At 44.4% G+C, this 19,877-nt stretch overlaps 1 protein-coding gene across 1 annotated transcript; it reads left to right on the forward strand.

The window, feature by feature from the left end:
• Positions 1 to 8,547: 8,547 nt before the first annotated feature.
• On the forward strand, positions 8,548 to 12,513 carry TMEM207 (transmembrane protein 207; the record flags this gene model as incomplete). Its single annotated transcript, XM_080622226.1, has 5 exons — positions 8,548 to 8,622; positions 10,378 to 10,415; positions 10,831 to 10,875; positions 11,308 to 11,450; positions 12,365 to 12,513. The coding sequence occupies 5 exons, from the start codon at positions 8,548 to 8,550 to the stop codon at positions 12,511 to 12,513; spliced, it is 450 nt and encodes a 149-aa protein (XP_080478352.1).
• Between the last annotated feature and the right edge of the window lie 7,364 nt (positions 12,514 to 19,877).

Raw genomic sequence — 19,877 nt, forward strand, 5'->3', positions numbered from 1 at the left:
GTGACTATGAAAGGAAGAACTTGATCAAAGTCTTTCTCCACCTGCTTTGAGAATAAAGGTCTAGCTGATGCAGGATCAGCACACTTGCCTTTATTGTCAGTATAGGCAGTAACCACAAACGGGATAGCAGAGGAGGGATGTCTGGGCGTGCTGTCACAGGCTGTACAGAGCAGGAGGGAGGTTTTCTGCCTTGTGGTGCCCATCCCAGGGCTTGAGCTGAATGCCAAAGACTTGTGAAGCACCGAGGAGAGAGTATAGCCCACCTGGAAAGTCCATAATGGAAGTGCATTTGTTTGCATCATCTAATCTCCTAAAGAAAAAGGGCAGTATGATCATACGACTGATGTCTATCCATCTTACTACTGTTGACCATTTTTATTCTGATTTAAATCATCTCAAATCAATTTGAACATAGTAAGTGACTTCCTACAAGTTTAGGAAAAATAGGCGACCAGTAGAAAAGAAAGAATTGTTAAGGCTCCCCTGAGGAGGAGGACATGTCAAATACAATGATGTTGAGTCTGTGGCTGTCAGGCTGAACCTCAAGTGGGAAAGGACCATCTCTCTAATCAGAGCCAGCTTCTGAGCTTTACCCAGTGCAGCAGAAACGCCAATCTCCCTGCTGCCTCAAACCCTGGCCACACTCTCTTCTTTCTCACTATGTTGGCAGGAGATTTGCGAGTACATCACCATGTGCCATTTCAAGCTTCATTTGAATAAGCGTCCTATATAATAGACTTTTATAGCTCTCTTTCTGTGAATTCTAAATGAACGTAACTAATTAAAATGTTCCAAAGTTTTATGTAAATAACTAATTAGCATTTGGGAAAGAATAGTAAATTCACAGATGGTTGTGCACCATTCAGGGTCTGCTTTGCTCGCTCTGGCTGTAGCCAATGCAGTGTTGGGCCCCTGCTGCAGCATTCTCCCTGGCAGGAGCCAACTGCCTGAGTTTCACCCCAAGGATGACCCAGCACCATCCATCCTGCCTGTAGGCAGTGAAAACTGTGTCTTGCAGGACTAGTCCCATTTTTAGTGTCCCTGACACCAGGGCTTGCAAGATTAAGGAGGGCATGGGAGCATGGATGAGAATCTCAAGGAAGATGAATGAGGTCTGTGCAGAGGGGAGGAGGTCGGTGCCTGAGCTGTGATTTTCAATGTTCATACTCAGGTTGCTCTGCTGCTCCAAGGATATTCCTCTAGAACTCCTTTCTCAGGGATACCTTTTAGGTGTGCAAGCCATGATAACGCTGTTGAACCTCAGCACTCCTGGGTCCCAGCCCCAGCACTGCCACCAAGACCCTGGGAGACTGTTCTCTCACTCAAACACTGCAGCCAAGCATCACAAGAGGCAATGTAAAGTAAATATTTTCTTTTTCTTTCATAGGATTGGGGTTAATTGATGTGGAAGTGAGAAGAATGTCACTTTTCTGACATCCAGACTGTCATATGTATCAGGAGCCTTACATTTATATAGCCCTTAGCACCTTGCACATATAAGTGCTATTACAGCACACACAAAAAGAACACAACAAAACCCCTGTAAACAAGACAAAACCAAAACAGAAATGGGTTTACAGAAATGGCCTGTTGCTTACTCTAGAAGAAAAAGATTATCATCAGAGTAAATGTGGGGGAGAGATCACTTTCCCTTCCTATTAAATAGGTCCCACACAACTACCCTCACATGTTTTAAGGGCAGCTCTGAATGTTTGCACCTTTTGCTTCCAGAGCTGCAAAAACCTGTGGGAGTTAGAAGGAATATAAAAACCTGCTCCAAGCTAAGGTAAGGCTTTCTGGTACATTAAAACCGGGTCTCTAGGGAGGGGAGATGAGCTTGGGAAGGTTCATGTTGCTAGGACAATGCTGCTTGGCCATCAGGAAATTGAGGGAGCAAGAGTCAGTGGGGAAATCAAAGGATGAGTTTTAAGGGACAGGTTAAAGCCAGATGTGTGCAGAGTCTGGCTGTTTGAATGTGCTGAATTTAAAAACATAAGTATGTTCTTCAGACATATTACTGGAGAAGATAAAGAACTGGGAGAGTAAGTGGAACAGTAAAGCTGTTGGAGGATTTGCAAGGTGAGGGGGAGAAAGGGCAATGCCAGGCATGGCTTTTGAGTGGTTTTATTTGCAATCCCTGCCTGCCCTGGAAAAATACCCATCTCTCTCTGTTTATACATGCAGCAATCTCCTGTAGAGCAGAGAGAAAGATGCAACTCTCTATCTGGTCCACCAGCCAGCATTTCTCACCCTGGTATCAGCCTGGAGAAGAGGTGAGCTGAACTGGGTGGCTAGTGGGCAGCCTGGTTGCTTTACGGGGGTCTAGAGATGATGTGGAGAGGGAGCAAACCTGGGGGAGTCTCCTAGTCTCATCCTTACTCTGATCCAACCTATGCTGCTGCAGCATGCTTGGAGAGCACAAGGCAGGTGGGTACAGAGCATTTCATCCTAAGCATCAACTCATCAGTTTCCCAGGCAGAGCATTTCACTTTTCACCTCTTGTGAAATTTAGAGAGCAGCCTGCTGATGCTGTGTTTTTGAATCTGTAAGTGCCTTCCCTAATTATGGATATGCAGGCGTTTGGCTGCAGCCTGTCCTGAGCTGACTCAGCCTGTGAGAAATGAGGGTCTGAAATCATTGCTCTTTCCTGTCTGCAGCCCAGTGCTTGGCAGGGACAGGCTTCTCCTGATGCCCCCAACAATGCAAAATTAACCTGTAAAGGGCAACTGGCAAGAATTCAAGATGCAAGGTAAAGCTGCAACCAGTCAACTGTGGCAGCAGTCAATAGGTATTTGGAAAATCTGAGGAAGCCTTAGGCTAAAATGATAGAAACTGTCTTACGGTTACAGCACATCATACCTCTGGTGCCTGGGGTCTGAGTCTCGCAGTAGGCACCAAGAATGTCCCTGTGCCCATGTGGCCCCTTTTGCAGACCCATGGGTTTCCTGGCAAAGTAGCACATGTGGCAGCATGATGTATTTCAGCATTCATTGCTAAGTGGTTCTGCCTGGAAAATTGACTTGAAAATGTGTTTCAGGATGTGCCAGATATTCTCATGCTAATTTCTCAGCCAAAACCTCCCATGTGGTGTCCAATGTGATATCAGTAACTCAAACGCAAGGGAAAATGAAGCCTCTATCTGCTTTCAAGCAATTTATTCTCCTTTTGTATTTTACATCCAGCAGCTAAGTAAATTACAGGGATTAAAATACAAAAGACATTTAATTTTTTAACTGTAATTTCTTAGCTTCTGGCACCAGAGTAACAAAAAAAAAAGATAAATTAAAAAGAATTAAATCCCAAATATAATTTCTAATGACTAAAATACAAATACAAATTTAACTGATTAAAAGTAAGAAGGCCTGTTTGAGCACAAAGAAATGGCAGCAGGATTCAGGATTCAAGTAGCTGTAATCAGCTTCAATTTCACATTAAAAAAATAAAGGCAAAAATTTCTGCTGGTGATTACTTTGCTGGTATTTCTGGTATACTTCATCTTTTGCTTTTTTCAAGCTGCTTTTAATTTTATCAACTTTATCCTTAATTCTGCTTTTCTGTTCCTCAAGCCTTGAGGGTTATCCAGCCCTTTGAACTGATTTCTGACATGCTCTGTGGGAGGTACAGTGCCTTTCTGGGGAGCTTGGGAGATGAAAGGTCTCTTACACTCTTTTTCCAGGTGGGCTGTAATGTTCATGACTATGTGAGAAGTAATGTGGGAATTATTGCAAGTCCTGATGTCCAAGCCAGAAATAAGAGAAGCCAAACAACAATTTATACTACTCAGGTGCAGCAGATCTTCAAATGCAATTCTGAGCTCTAAATTCTCCCGCAAAGCCAAACAACTGTCAACCTTAGCCCTAATCCAGTTGTTTAGGCATTTTTTTAGGGTTCAACTCACTTTTTCAAAACAAACCTCAACAAAGCACTATATTTCAGCTTCCCATTGCCCCATCACAGCACAGCTCTCTGTAAAACACTGCACACTCTTTTCCGGTTTTAATGGGGAGTCGGCACCAGAGTTGTCAGCATACACAAGATGCTTGTTAGGTCCATTTCTCAAAGTTTCATCCCCCTGTGAATTCCAGAGCAAGAAATCTCCTCCCTTAATATATTCATGCTTGCTCAGTATTTCAGTTTTTGCAGTATCTATTTCAGGTGTTCACTATAAAGTTGGAACAGGGGTATTTGGATAATTCACAACAATTTCTCACAACAGGTCAATGGGGTTTATACTTTGGATATTTTTTAAGTTTTGACTTCCCATGATTGTGTGTTTTAAGGATTTGAGGCTCCATGAACACGTGTGTATGGAAGACAGTTTTCTGCAGTTCTCAGTCTGGGGCATGCATGCACATATAGGAGAAATCCCTTTTGCAGTTAACTAACCTAACAGGAGATTCCTTTTCGTTTAGCTTTCTGCAAGGCAAAAGGCTTCACTGACCCCATTCTGTGCTGGATTTTCCCTACTGATAGACCAAGACAAACACTAGGGCTCTCTGGACCATCTGAAACAACGGAGACAGTTGCATTTGCATCAGATCTGAGGGTGACCTGCAAAGCCTTGCTCCTGGGGAGGATGCAGCAGAACAATGTCATCCTTGTTTGCACTCGTTTAAATCAGTGCCTGGAGTCTTTCCTTCCCCCTGTGCAGCACGTCCCCCGCACAGCCTCACAAAGGGCCGTATTCATCAGTGAGCAGCAACTAGTTATAATCCTTTTGAAAGACAACAGCCTGTGCCAGCTCTACTAAGGTTTATTTTAAAGAGTTCATCCTTCCTCACTCACACAAGCCTGGGGCTGTGCTGGCTGATTCTTGTGCATGTGGATGGGTTTAAGAGCCAAGTTGGATGGTTTCCATGGGGTCAGAAAGGACCCCCTGGATCAGCCAGCTCTGTTGAAGGAGTTACATCCCCTGTGGGAGCTTGATGCCTTCCATCCTGGGAGCCATTTGGTTTTGTGCCCACACTCCTCCCACGGACAAGCTGCTGCACAACCTCACTGCTCTGGATGGTGTGAACCTTCTTTGCATTTCCAGCCTCAATTTATTCATGGCCAGTTTGCTTCCATTTGTTCCCATGCCAGCACTGGCCATTATCTTAAATAGCTCTCGCTGGATTTATTCTTGTGTTTGTAGGGAGCAAGCAGCCCCTCGTAGCTTTCGTTTTGTGAGGATGAGACCAAAGGTGCTTTAGCTGTGTTACAGACAAGCAATCCTCAGTCCTTCTTGTTACCCTGCCCTTCTCTTGGGCTAAACTGAATTTACCTGCCTTGGGTCTTCCCAGGCCAGGCCAGGAGGGATAATTGCAGCCTGGCTGAGCCGAGGTGCTGAGAATGCAGCTGCAAAAGCAAAGACTGAGCCAGCCACGGTGGTGTTGTGTGGGGAGGGGAGGAGCGAGCTCTCAGTGGACTTGGGCTGGAGGAAAAACTGATTGTGGTGGTGAAGTGAAAACACTGCAACATAAAAAAGGCAACGCATGCTTAACTGACTGTTGTCAGCTGACCTTAATGTAGACAGCAGGGCCACCCTGACTTTGCTTGTCTCCCTTCCACATCACAACTCTGTGCATTCTTCACTGCGTCTCATGTCCTTCCCTGTGTCTGTCCCACCTCTCCTCCCTTCATTCTCCTTCCTTGCTTTCTGGAAAAGACTTTCACAGTCCCATTCAGGACGGTATAGAGAAGCTGGTCAGAGCTTAGCAAGGTGACTGCTTTCCCAAAAGTCATTCCCAGCAGTCAACAAATACTCTAAAGGCATCTAAGGAAGAACCTTAAACAGGTTTAAACTTCTAACTGTGCTTATGAGCTGTCAGGGGCTCTGTGTGGGCTCCTGTTTGTTAGTGAATTCTTCACCACTCCCACCAAAATCCAGAGGTCTTCAGAGTATTCCCTGAAACTGTGGCTCAAACCAAAAGGTATGACTGAAAATTATTGTATGGCAAGCAAAAGCCATCACTTCTAGCATGCATATGTACAAGAACAAGATCGGTTTCTGAAATTCAGACTCCTAATCCAACCTCAGCCCTATCAGACTTAAGTTAAATCAGCTTCCCTCAAATTCTTCCTCTCTCCCAGTCTTGCATCCCTTCTCATGAAGACCAGCAAGAGCCAGCCCCCAGTAGAGATGGTTACTGTGGCAACTCTAAAAGTCACCCTTTGGTACTCCTATAACTGTACATCTTCCTCCCATTGAAAGGAGTGGGCACTTTAAGCAAAAAGATAATGGACAGTCGTAAATTGCTGTATGGTGCAGTAGTCCCTGTTGCTGCCTGGGAGATGCATTTGTCACCTAGCAACAACATAAGGTGATGAGGAAATAACAGATTTTTAATCTAATGGCCAGGAGTTAACATCTATCAGAGAGCAGCCTCCCATGTCCGCTGATGAAGTGGATATAATTGATACAGGAGGCAAGAGATACCTAACTTTACATCAGTAAATGGATGAAGAGGTGGGAGCAGGGGTTACCTTCATGTAGGTATATACAGATGTATCTCTTTGTAGGGGGAATGACAGAAAGCCTAGACTGGAGATTTTCCTTGGACACAGAACTACTCAGAAGATGTTTCTTTCAATAGTACAGAAACCCAAAGGCAGCAGTGTCACAGTAGGCAGGGAGTGGGCAGGAAGGATCACAGGCCTCCATGGGCTTCAACGCGGAGCTCCTCTGGGCGTTCAGTGTCAGGTTCTGTCTGCCTTAGAGCAAGTGCTGGGGCTCTTTATGACATTCATGTATTCAAGCTGCTCAGCAGATCATGGACAGGGAGAGTTTTCCTGCTAAAGCAGGAGCTCTTTTCAGTATCAGGAACATACCGGAAGGAAAAGACAGGGCAGTTTGTGGACCTCTCTTAGCCAACTCTTTCTCCTCTCAACATCAACATTACAGAGAATACAAGAACTGGCTCCACAAATTGCCACCACCACTTGAAACCTCTGTATGGGACCAACTGGCAGAAAACTTCAAAGTTTGCTTCAAGGCCAGGCAAACAGCAGTGGTAGAATCCATTTTTTCCCCTTTTCTTCTAGAAAGAGATAGAGAATAGATACTATGTGTAATTTTTCAGTACCAGGAGCTCATTGTGGTACCTGCTCCCTGAAATGCTGGGGATGATTCATCCAGTAGCTCTAAATTGCATGTACCCTGGGTGCTGGAATGAGGGAAGTAATTGTGAAAAGAAGAAATCTGAAATTAGTTCAATGATAGATGATCTCTTAGAAGCCTGAAATTGTAAGAGTTGCAAGGTTCCCAGCAAGGCTGTGCACATTTCTATACTTCAGGAGAATTTTCTTTTAAGAAAACAGCTAAAAAGTTGTTTTGGCAATCTACTGTTGAACAAAATTGAAAATAATTGGTCTGAACCAGGACAAACAATGTGTTCAGACCATTTATATTGTGTAGCATATGCACTTAGCACCATTATGAGAGGTACTTTCTCAGAGGGAATCATTTCAGAGGCTTGCCTTTGATTAGTAGTGAGCTGAAAGTAAACATTTGAGAACACTAGGTTTGGACTGGGTTTATGCAAAACTTTAACAATAAATAACAAACCTGGATTGAATATGTGTATCAGAGTTGGTTAGACTTCTTGACCTTTTAGTTGAAGCACAGCCACAGAGGAATATCTTGAGAGCAGCTTAGCTTTGTCAATCATTACTGAAGTAATGGCATCGCAACATAATGCTTAACTTCTGGAGTGACAACTAAACTTATTCACAGCAACACCCTTTGTGTTAAACCTGGAAGAACCATAGTTAATGGTGCATTTCAGCCACAGGCTGTAAACTTCAGTGACAATCTACTACTGACAACCAAACAAACCGGAATCGTCCATTCTGCAGTGATCAGAGCTACAGAGCAAGCCATCTTCCACCCCTGTTTTACTATGTCATCTGGATGTATCCATTAGGATCAAAGTGGTTCTTATATTGTGCAATGAAATTTTGTATCCCTTATGAGAACCACTGGGGATGTGTGGTTTTTTGGATGCATTTTCCTAGCAAACCAGTCCCTGGCAGCTGCATAGCAGCAGCAGAGGTACTGGGTGGTGGTTGTCTTAGGCTGGGAAGAGTTTCCTTCATCCTTGTGCGCGTGTTTGAGGTGGTAGTCATAGTGCAAAGGAGATGGTTGGAGGTAGCTCTGCTTTTTCTATAATTCCAGAATTGCAGCTGAAGGCAGCATGCAATGAAAGCATGGCCTCGCAATATAGTCTCCAGTGATCATTTGTAGCAGGGCCAGTTAAATACAGCCATGGGTTAATATAGAACTAAGCTTCAGCAATAGGAATCTGTGAACAGCTATGAAAATACCAAAATAACTACAAGGTGCTGACCTTAAACTAGTGTTCCTTTAACTTCTAGCAGCTGTTTGAGTGTGTCTGTGCAAACCCAAATCCATTCCCTGGCTAGCGGTAATTTCTGAAGCGTGGAACACATTGGGTATTGTGGTTTTTGGCTGAAGGCACAACAGGCAAAGAAGTTTTAAAAACTCCAAATTACAGAGGGTAAAACACTGCTGCAAACAAAGCTCTTCCCATGTTTCTCCTGCTTGTGATGCAAAGACCTGGAGCTTTGTGTCTCACTTCATGGATCACAGGAACTGGAGTTCTGTGTTTAAACTTCTTGCAGGTAACCAAACCCTTCACTGGGACCAGGCTGATTTAGGGTTTTGGGGTGGGGGAAAGACTTCCACTTTTATATAATTTAGTCATCAGCTCTTTATTTTTTGGGAAAGAATTCCTTGATGACCTGACAGATCTGGGGAAGATTTAAAGCTCACAACAGTTCCAGTTAATGCAGAGAAAATGCAACTGCCTTAATCCTTTATTCTGTCTATGGCTATTGAAATGAAAGAGCATGGGCCTTCAGCAGCATGGGTGGGTGGTTGGCTGCATTGATAGATTACTACCTCAGAGCAGATGCACTTTGCTGCAGCTTAACTATGCTAAGGTAGCTCTGCTGAGGTAGTTTGAAGGATGATAAAGGAAAGTCCAGAGGTTGTCATTCAGCCATGAAGAATACTCAGGGAACATGTAACCACAGCAATCAGCTGTCTGGTTTTGACCTGTTATTCCAATAATCAGATGAAGTGCAAAAATAAAATTAAAGTATTCTGCACCAGGGTATATGTGTGACATGGCAAATTAGCTCAGTTTTAAAAGGACATGTCTGGAAGAGTTGAAGCTTCTGTCCTTTTCTTTATTCCTCATTTGGGCTTCAATTGCTCATGAAATTTAATAGATAATGTTTTATATGAAAGATTTACTATATGTAAAGACCTCTGGTGAAACTAGGGACAGAAAGGCAGTGTCTGCACAGCATCAGACACATTATAGAGACTTGTGTGGTGATTTCTTGCTGCTTACAGTGACACAAGCTTTGGACAACAAAATCCTTACAAAGAAGTCCTGTTGATTAGAGATGTAATATGATATCTCTCAATTACATGTATTTGATATGAATTTCTAATACAGAACATAGCTTTCCGGTTTGGCTTAAAGAAAGTCAGAAATCTCTACGTGCTTTGGATATATGCAGAAGCAAATCCAAAATAAAGTAATGATTTACAAATTACGTTCTGAAGTTTTCTCCAAGAAATAAAACTAAAATTTTCCATCTTGCTCATTCTGCTTGCCAGTGTTATTGCAATTGTATATCTGATCAGAAGTTTTTTGTAGCAAAGTTGGGCAGGTGTTACAACACAAATAATGTGAGTCAGACAAAAATTGCATTGGATTTGGTTGAATCATACTGATGAACCACTCCGGTTACTTTTCCCCCAGATAACCTGAAACTGAGGCAAAGATCAAAAAGGCTTGCAAAAATAAGCTTGCTTGAGTGAAGAGTAGAAAATATACCTGAAAAACAAGCTTCAGGTTCACATATTTGTAATACCTGAAACCTGACTCTGGGAATGATGCACCACTACTATCTGAAAAAAGGAAAATGCTGGGTAGAGCACAAGTCTGGTCAAAACAGCTCCGGTTTACAGCTACATGTACAATTAGCTACTGGAAAATGAGTCACAAGCCAAGAATTTGGTGACAGGACCTTTTGAACAGACATTTCTGAATAACAAAGCCCAGTTCCATAACAGGTCTCTGACACCTGCTTGAGTCTCCCTGTTCTTGTCCTTCCCTCTTTCACATCAAAAGAAATGCTTTCCCCTTGTCCTAGCTTTCATCTGCAAACTATTGTATTTATCAAGCCGTCTATGAGGTTATCCACTGCTTTTGATGCAGGCTAAGTCAGAGCAGAGACACACAGAGGCACCTTTATGGCTTTTCCTCTCCAACTTCCCACTCTAATATCAGTAATTATACTGTTTAATTGTAAAGAACCCGACACATATCTGCCCTTTCTGATTTACATGTGTGTTTTCAGTTTGCAGCCTCTGCGTCGGACTGTGAGCTTGGCGAGAGGTGAGTGTGGCTCTCTGTTTTCTCACCCTCAGCTGCTCCCAAACTGAGCTCTTTCAGGGATGCTGTGCTCCTGCCTGGCACACTGGCATGGCAGAGAAATGAGGGCTTCCAGGAAATGGCCATTTACCTTGTCTTCCAAAAAAGGAAAACGAGGCTGGCAGCCCTTTGGGTTTCATTTCGGTTGGTGGTTGGTGGCAATGTTGAAAGGCAAACCAGTTTCAGGCTGCTTCCTACTTCATGTGCATCTGCTTCCATCTACATGAAGAAACTTTTAATAGGGTTCTCTTGATGGAAGAAAGCTTCTCAATCCTTTGCTTACCAATGATGCTTTTCTTTGTGTCGGTAGATGTGCATTGGAGCCATTACAGTCCCTTCACACTGGACTGAAAGCTCCTTTTATTTTTTCCCTTGTTAGGTGCATCAGGCAGAGTGATGAAAACTTTAGCAGCTGGTATGTGTGGTAAGTTTCAGATCTGTTCTGGAAGGGAAAACTGGCAAATAATATTCTTTGATGGATATAGAAAGAGAAAGGCATTAAGAGAGACTGATAGCTAGAGAGCATTGCTCCTGGGCTGTCCCTGTGTTCTGCCTTTACTGACTAATGGAAATCATTTATCCATATCCTCCTCACTGTATGCTGACAACTGAGCTGCACAAAACCAGTGAACGATTTTAGGGAGAAATGTTTGGATTTCCAGCCAGCACTCAGTGCTGAGACACTGGTTTCCGGGGACTTTGATCATGTCCAGTACGCTGGTGGGGAAACTGTGGCATTTAACAGCTATTTGCAAAAGAAGTTAATAAATATGTTAATTTGAAGACATGCAGCCATCTGTCGGTGCTGCCCGCAGATGGTGATGCTACTGTTCCTCCCCTCCTGCCTCTGCCTCAGGTTCCTGATGTTGTTTTTCCTGGCCTTGCTCCTGTCCTGCGGGATCTGCTGCTGCCTGCAGTGCTGGCTGAAACGGCGGAGCTGCCTCCCCCACCGGCGCACCCTGGCTGTCTTTGCACTCAGCAGTTCAGATGCCTTTTGCGGTTAGTCCTGTCACTACCTTCTGCAAAGTCACCCACTAGCCCCAGTGGGGTTCCCCGTGGTTCATCCATAGCCCAGTGAGAGGCAGCCAGGCTTGAGTGGGAGCTGGGCTGCAGCTAGGTGCTGTGTTTCTGGTGAGCAGTGGGATGCCCAGCTCAGGCATCTTGTGGGGATGTTTGGATCATGCACTGGAGGGCTTAAGCCAGCTACATCCACTTCGCCTGAGCTGTACGTTAGCTGAACTCAGTGCTGTACCTGTGTGTCCCAAAGGTCAGGACTTCGCCATGCTAACTCTTGAAGCCTGTGGGACCTTCTCCTCAGTGTTTAGCAGCCAAAACATACACAGCCACAGGCACTGCCTGGGGGCAGACAGCCCTTTCCAACACATGGCCTCCATTTCTCATTCAGGCACCAGCCTACTTGAGCCACCAGCAGCACCCTGGGGTCTGTTAGAAAGTTGTGTTGGTGAGCGCTGTTCATTGTGGTAGGCACCCTCAGCATTGCCCCAGAGCATCCAGACTTTTGCAGACTGGGCTATGATGACTATGTGTAGCACCCAGCACTGACCTGGAGTATTGCCAGTACATCAACAGCCTAGGCCAAACAGTCCCTCCAAGAAGAACAAAGCTAATCCAGTCATTAGACTAAGTGTTTCCCAGAGAAGGTATTGCATGCTTTCTGGGTGGTCATGAATAGCATTTGGGGAGGACCCACCCCAAACCCACCCAAATTCCTCTGTTCTCACTTCTTGTATCTGGAGTTTGTGGTGAGCAGCTTTGTGATGCCATGCTTAAAAAATTACATCCATGCCTTTCTTGTTTGAAGCGGTTGGGCAGCTCCTCCCAGGCTCACCCCTCTCACCCCACACTTGTTCTTCATGCCTGTCTATGGTTATTGCTTTGCTTTTTTTCCCCAGTGAGTGAAGCACCTCAGTGCCCGTTCTCCGGATCTCTGAGCCCCTGCATGACCGCGGAGATGTCCTCTTCTCCTGCCCCACGGTTCAGCCTTGGGAAAACTGAGTTGCCTCCATCCTACGAGGATATTATGAAGGAAAACAAGCTCTAGACGCCACATGTTTGCTTTCTGTGAGTCCACTTTTTTCATCAGAGATCTTCCATTATGCTATAGTAGTGCGAGATCAAATCAGCCCTTTCCACAGGCTGGCCAAGAGACTGAAAGGCAGCACATACTTCATCTAAACCTAAAAGCGGAGACTAAATGCAACAGAATAAATGCCAAAAGCATGTGTTGAATTTGTCACAGGAGCTCAACCTGACATTTTGATAGGGCTCTGGGTTTCAAGAAGCTCCCTCAAAGGTTTATCTGCACTCAGGGTTTCTGTCAGCGTCCAGATTTATCTCTGTAAGGTTGCTTGAGCTGGTGCAAACCTGTGCAGCTTAGGACTGAATGTTGATAAATGACTTGATAGTTCCTTTTCAAACTTGGGCTGCCTCTTTCATTTGGCACAGTGCCAACAAACACCCTCTGGCAAAGTCATGTTGTTCTAATACATTGTAATGCAATCATGCCACTCTGTGATGAAGGATCGTTTGCCACATTTAAAATATTTAGCACAACATATCAGATTTGCCTAGTGTGAAAAGCAGCAAATTTATAGCCAGGGAAGGGAAAACAAGAGATGGGGATTATGGAGGGAGCAGCAGAAGCAAGAGGTGGTTACAGAGCACAGAAAAAAAAGTGAGTTTGCTCATTTGAACTGTTCTTAATTTCGTAGTGACTGTCCCCAGCTACTCTTGCCCTAGCACTGCAGACCTGCAGGGTTTAAATTGCCCAGGACCCACATGGCAGTCCCCCACAGACATGAATTACGGAGTTAGGTATTTGGTGCTTAGCTACAGAAATTTATTGGGATAAAGAATGCAATTTTCTTTGAGATGACCACTGCAGGCTGGATGGAAAGAGATTTCAAGAAGCTGTCCAGGCTACCTTATACTCAAGAAGGATCTGCATTCATAAGCCATTCCTAGGAGGTATTAGCCTGTCTAGTTCTCAAATTACTGGGGAAAGATGCTGAATTTCCCCCTGAACTGGATTCCAGATGAAAGCAAAGATTTCCTTTGTCCTGGGCAGGTCACTGAAGGCTGGATTCAGCCTGCCTGACCTCTCCACCTCTGATCTGATCTCCCAATGGCAAGGGCTGGAGGCTGCAATCAGATCCCTCTTAGTACAGAAGGTAAATGTCACACCCAGTACCGTGCACTGCATGCCTGTGGAGCCACGGGCTCACAGTCAAAGTGGGCAGCTGGGTCCACGTTAGGTACCACAGAAGATTAATGGAAGCCCACAGCCTGCCTTGTGGAGCAGCTCCCCACTTGTAGAGTGTGGTTAGTACCAGTTCCCCTGCTCAGGAAGGAAACTGGGAAGATAAATCCACTAAAGGTTATGAAGTGCTCACATATTTTCATAATGAAGCTATATAATTCACTAGATAAGGAATTACAGTGTATTTTGAGAGACAAATTCTCTGCCAGCACCGCCGCAAATTATCTCCATAAAATCTTATTTTAGAAACAGCTTTACTGTTTGACTGTTGTGTGAAAGGAAATAAATGTTACTGTAGCAAAATGAATGTTTGTGCCAGCAGGCTAAAATATTACAGGGTATATTAATAAGGAAAATTAGCAAGTACAGACTCAGCCAGCAGAGAAGCCGAACAATTCTTGAGTGTCCTTTTGCTGGCTGAGCTTACTAGGAATTGCAGGTAATCAGCACCTCTCAGGATCAGACCTTTTATATACATAAGTGCTTCCCCTACTCAACCCCTTCAATTTATGCCCTGAAGCATGAGATTTGATTATGTTTGTCACTTCAGCTTGCATAGCCTGCCTACTGGGCATTAAATCTGCCATTGCTTCCTTCTCTCCTATACACTGCATTTGCTTCAGTGACCCCTTGGTGGAAGTTAACTCCACAGGTTGTCTGCATTATATGCTGCATAAAACATTACCGTCTCCCGCTTATTAATTGCTTGGTTCTAAATAAATTGCTGCCTGTAATTTCATTGAATGTCACCTTCTAATCAAATGGCTGGAAAGGCTAACAAGCAACGACTGCTCTGATTTCAATGCCTCCATCTCTCTTCATCCCTCTTTTACAAGCTCCAGGAAGCGGCACTCATTACCGAGGCAATAAATCCTTGGCCAGCAGAGGGCAAGCGAGGCTTTCAGCAACGCACCCAGGAGGCTTCTGCTCTTGCACAAACGTTCGTGGGAACAGGTTCTTGTTTCCCTGCTGCAAGTGTTCATTCAAGCGCATTCAGCTTCATGGTTTGGGTGATTTAATTATTCACAAAAGGAATAAAATTATGCCGTCAAAAATGTATCAAGTGGCTTATAGTAAAGCAAGCTGGTGGGTGTCACAAAATTAGACTCCAGACAGAATCACCAGCATGGGAGAATCTGTGTACTGTTGTGGTATTTGTACAACAGGACGGGAGCCATGGGTGCTTCCAAACCCTGCTGAAGACCTGAAGCCATCTAAAAAAAAACCCAAAGTTTGTGTAGGGTTGCTTAGGGGGGATAACCTGACCTTGCTGCTGACTTGGGGTAGCGAAGGAGAGTACCCTGAGAGGGAGCTCAGTGGGCACTGCTCTGGACCTTGGCTTCCTCATTACTGGAATGGACAAAAGAATGGATTCCTTCCTTCATTCTACAAATGTGTTTGGGATGGCCTCACCAATCTACTGTTGCCCACGAAAGCCTGCCCCCTGCTCCCAGGTGCTCCAGCAAAATGGACCAGGATCCCCAAACCTCAGTTCCCATTCTTACAAAAGCAGAGATTTTGCCTGGTGTGTTTTCCTAAGCACTCAGCCCTTAATGAAGGCAGTTAACTCAGTTTGGTTGATGTTTCCTGAGTTATAAGCAAAGATGAACCATTTCTTTATAATTCATCATCTTAGGAATAGGGTGCACTATGGAAAAACACTTGTTCTGCTGTGGCCTTCTGGCTGCCACTCATCCTCTGACTTACGCTTCCTGCTGACTTTGAGAAGTGGCAAACTGCTCTAGGAAACCCCAGAAAACACTAGAAAGCTGATGTATTTTGGGATGGGAACTTGTCAGCAAGCCTTGAGAGGGGGAAATAGGAGCAGTGCAGAGGAGCTGATTGCTCAGTAACCACCTGAAAGCAAAAGACAAAGGGAACGTGATAAGGTGCACAGTTGGACTTTCACCTCCGCACATCAAGAACTGAACAATAAAGTCATAAACTGGCTCTCAGGCAAAACAGAGCAAAACTGTAGGCAGCTGAATCATAAAAGGGGGTTGGTCAGAGCTGCCAGGAGGGTTGCATGAAAGCTGGGAAAATACTAGAAATGCTCATTAATCTGTTTTTTATTGCCATCTGAAGACTCTGGATTATGGCCTAAACCCTTTTGTGCTGGGAAGGGCTAGTGACAGATCCTCCCCTTCTTTGGGTCATAGGATGGCACAATTCTGGCTCTTGCTTTTCTCGCTTAAAGTCATCTTACAGCAGGGACCCAAGAGCTACTGGGAGAAAATTGTTCTTTGCTGCCAGTAACAGTGCTTGGACAGAGTAATTTAGTCATTATTTGCTTGCCTACAGTATTTAACAGATGCAGAAGAGCAAACTGGTGATGGGGCAGGGCAGGGGGAGGTCCAGCCCCAGCTGAGAGAGAAAAACTCACTTTATTGCTGGAATTTTACTTTTCTCACTTGGAAAGGTGATAAAATGACTGTAAGTAGATGTGTTTAAACTGGGGATAAAGTCTACAGCTGTCAAAGGGCCATTGCTGCAGGTGTGCAGTGGGGCTTGAGGTCTGTACCTACCAGCAAAATCTGGGCACTCTCCAAAATCCCACCCCACTGTCCCAATGGCTGGTCCTGCTTGTGCTACTGCGTTTTTTGTGTCCTTGCAGGACAGCAGTGATTTCCCCCACAGGAATCAGAGCAGGTCACCTGGAAAAGCACCCTTCTGGAGGAAATCTGGATATGGGTTAGAGAAACACAATGTTCAAAGGCAGTAGCATTTACTATATCTCACTAATGTTACAATATGCAAGGAAAACAGAATCTTGAGTAGCGTTCTTATCTACTGAAAATAATTGTTCAGATCTACTGAATTCAGAACTAAATCATATTTCAATGTGTGTGAAAAGGTGAGAAATCTGTATTTTGCAAAATATTCATTCAGCTGCACTAGGAGATAGCCTAGTTCACAAGGTCAGAGTAAGAGTGAGTTCTAATTACAGGCAGAGTTATTAAGAGCCCCTGTGAGCAAGGCTGATTAAGGTAGTGAGAGGACAAAATACTGCATGCAGAAAAGGACAGCTATTTCAGATATTGTTTTATTACCTCTCTCACTTGCATGTTTCAAATTGGGAAATCAATACCTATCTGTACGAAATGAAATCAACTTACCAAAGAGCTTACCTACAAGACTTTGCTCTTTTCCGTAATGTGCAACCAGGCAGATCTCTGGCAGACTGCACCAATCTGTGTGCTGTCAGTGGTGAGGGCAGTGAGGAGCCCCAAGTTCAAGGAGTCACCACGGGGCAGATACAGCAGGGAGGAAACTTGAGAATCCCCGTTCTCAGCTAAGTACCTGACCCTGCCTATACCCGGGGAAATAAAGCAATGAGGTGCCCAAATGTACAAAAATACTCCTTGGAAGTTAGTGAAAATCTAGAGACGCCTAAAAGTTGCTGGCACTGAAGGATTGAATGCTGGGCCTCAGCTGGAAATTGCAACTGAGCAAAGAGCTTTGGGAAGCCATCAATGGCTATCAGAAGGCAAAGTGAGTCTATTCTAATTCTGAGTGAACTGCTTCTGAACTGCTTCTTCTTAGGTAGGTACTAAGGAAATACCTTAATATCTGAGTTCACCTGCAGCGTCTTTAGTTTGTGATTTTGAAAGAAAAAGTAAGTCTTGTGTGCTTTCTGAGAGGTTTCCTGCTAATGAATAAACAACCAAACTAACATAGATCTGCATTATGGCATGGTAATGAGCTAATGAGGAGTAAATACTGCAGTCATGAAATCAGAGTCAGAACTAAATCAGTGGATTAACAATTAAATATTAACAACTGATCAAAATATCAGATAGACTGTCAGCAGGATGTGAATAATGAAGCAATGCATCATTAGACTGGCTGTTACAAAACATTAACCTGGAAAACCTAAGGGTTGCTGTGACCTTTTCCTAGTACTCTTGTGCAGGAGATAGATCCTCAAAAGCTATCATAGAGTGTGGCTAAAGCAGGAGTATGGTTAAAGAATTAACCCTTATTCTACATAGATTCTGTAGAAGAGAAAGGATCACAAATGTTTATTCAATGTTCTTTGTATGCAAAGAATATTTGTATGTATGTTCTTCATATGCAAAGTGTATTTGAGGATGATGGACCCTGAGTTAAGGTAGTATCTGGGGTGTGTATGTGCCCTATCTGTGTAGCCCCAGCAGGAGCACAGAGCTGGAGGGATTAATGAGACCAGTCCTTTATATTCACCCCGATCCCAAAGTGCCCATTGAGCAAGTGCTTGGTGTGATCCAAGTGTTGCAAGTCACAAAACAGTCCCCAGCACCTTAAAACAAACTGAAGACCTTTAGGGCAAAGGCCCAGAAGTCTCCTCAACTACAGCATAAGGGAGGAAAAGAACAGGAGAAATCAGTGATCTGAGATCTTCATTACATTTGCATAACTAGATGATCTTCAAGCTCATGAATTGATTTCATTTTACAATGCAAACCATTCTATGATTCTATAATTCTGTGACTACCATGTGATCCCAGAGTACTTTTCACTTGCTAAACAAGAAATAAATCCTTGCAGCAAGAGATAATCTCCATGCCTCTGAAAAAGCTATAGAAAACAGAAACCAAGAGACTGTCCCTGAGTGTTAGTGGGGAGAATTAATGTGCTGGCTGCATAGTCTGGGAAGGATTTGATCCAGGATTTTGGTCCAAGTGATGATGTCTTTGCTCAGTACCTCCTCCTGAAGAGCATCTCTGCACTGGGTGAGTTGGGCTGGGGCAGTCCCTGGCATTGCTGCCTCTCTCCTACCTTGAGGAGGTTAAGAGAACATTTGCCTCTCTGGGGAGGAACATTGCTAACATTTGCCTCCACTGGGGAGGAGCAGATGCTAAGTACAGCTCTGCCCCTGCAGTGGGTTCACCCTCCCTCTCCTTCCTAGTGTATCCCTGAAGGAGCAGGGAAGCAAGGCCACAGCCCAGGAACCAGACTCAAAAACATCCACAGAGCTTCCCTGCCTTGGCACAGCCATACAAGCACCAGCTCTTCTGCCCCAAAAGCCTGACAGCAAATACATGATTCTAACGTCACTGAAAAAGTTACAAGAGAAAAAAGCTTTGGATGCAGTTTCCTGCAATAGCAGGAAGAAATCTCTATCATCTACAGATCTCTTTTTGAGTTCTTGGTATAATCCATGGATTCATTACATCGCTCTTAACTCCTGTACCCTTTGTCTCTCAGGAGTTTGTAAAAAAGCATTTGTCACTTCTCCTACTGTGTTTACATCTGTTCAATATGGCTGCTCATCTGCTGGCAAAAAGTTGCTTTCAGTTTAGCTAACATAAATGTCTGCCAACTGAAGCAGCATGAACTCTGCAGGCATGAAGCCTCCCTTGCCTGGGCAGCAGTGCTGCCATGAGGGCTCTTGCTGAGATGAGCTCATTATGGTCTGAGACTTGTGGAGGTGCTTGAGCCCATAGCAAAGCCGCATGGACCTGCTGTTGTCCTATCTGTCCCAGGGCCTGAATGTTATTTGATTAGGAGCCATGTCAGGATTGGGTTATGCTTTAACATTGCTGGTCAGTTCTGTGCTGCATCACAAGATGCTGCTTCCAGGATAACCTGTGAGAGGATTCAACCCCTCATCTTCCACTGTAGGGGCTATCAGAGGTGCTGTCTGGGACACAGCCTACTCCATCCACAGTCATTCAATCTCCTTCTGGCACTCATAACATAAGGCTTCACTTCAATTTGCCTGGGGGAAGAAAAGAAGTTTCTCCATCCAGTCTCCGCACCAGGCAGTTAGTGGAGGAAGCCTACCTCTGCTGGTGCCTCAGTACCTATGGCTGTGCACACCCTCCCGAGACTCCACTGTTGTTTCTCCACTGACCCCAGGCAGGTGTATCTCTGTGCTGAGAGCCTTTCCCAACCCCTGGTCCCCAAGACTATATAATGTGGTGCCAACGGTAGAAAAGACTGGATTTGGACAGTTCCTACCAACTCTAAGAAAATTGTGTCTCAGTTTCTCTTTCCGTTAAAGGCATAGAACTTTTACATCCATCCTTATGGAACATGTTAAACCACACTGGGGTTTTTTCACCCATGCTAGTGAAGACATAGCTGATGCTCTAGCCTTATCCAGCCTATGGGAGCTTGGATTGTGGCAGGAGACAGCAGTCCTGAACTAGATTTAAATATCT

Source organism: Psittacula echo (genome assembly GCF_963264785.1).
Source record: "Psittacula echo genome assembly, chromosome: 7".
In the NCBI taxonomy this organism is placed as follows: domain Eukaryota; kingdom Metazoa; phylum Chordata; class Aves; order Psittaciformes; family Psittacidae; genus Psittacula; species Psittacula echo.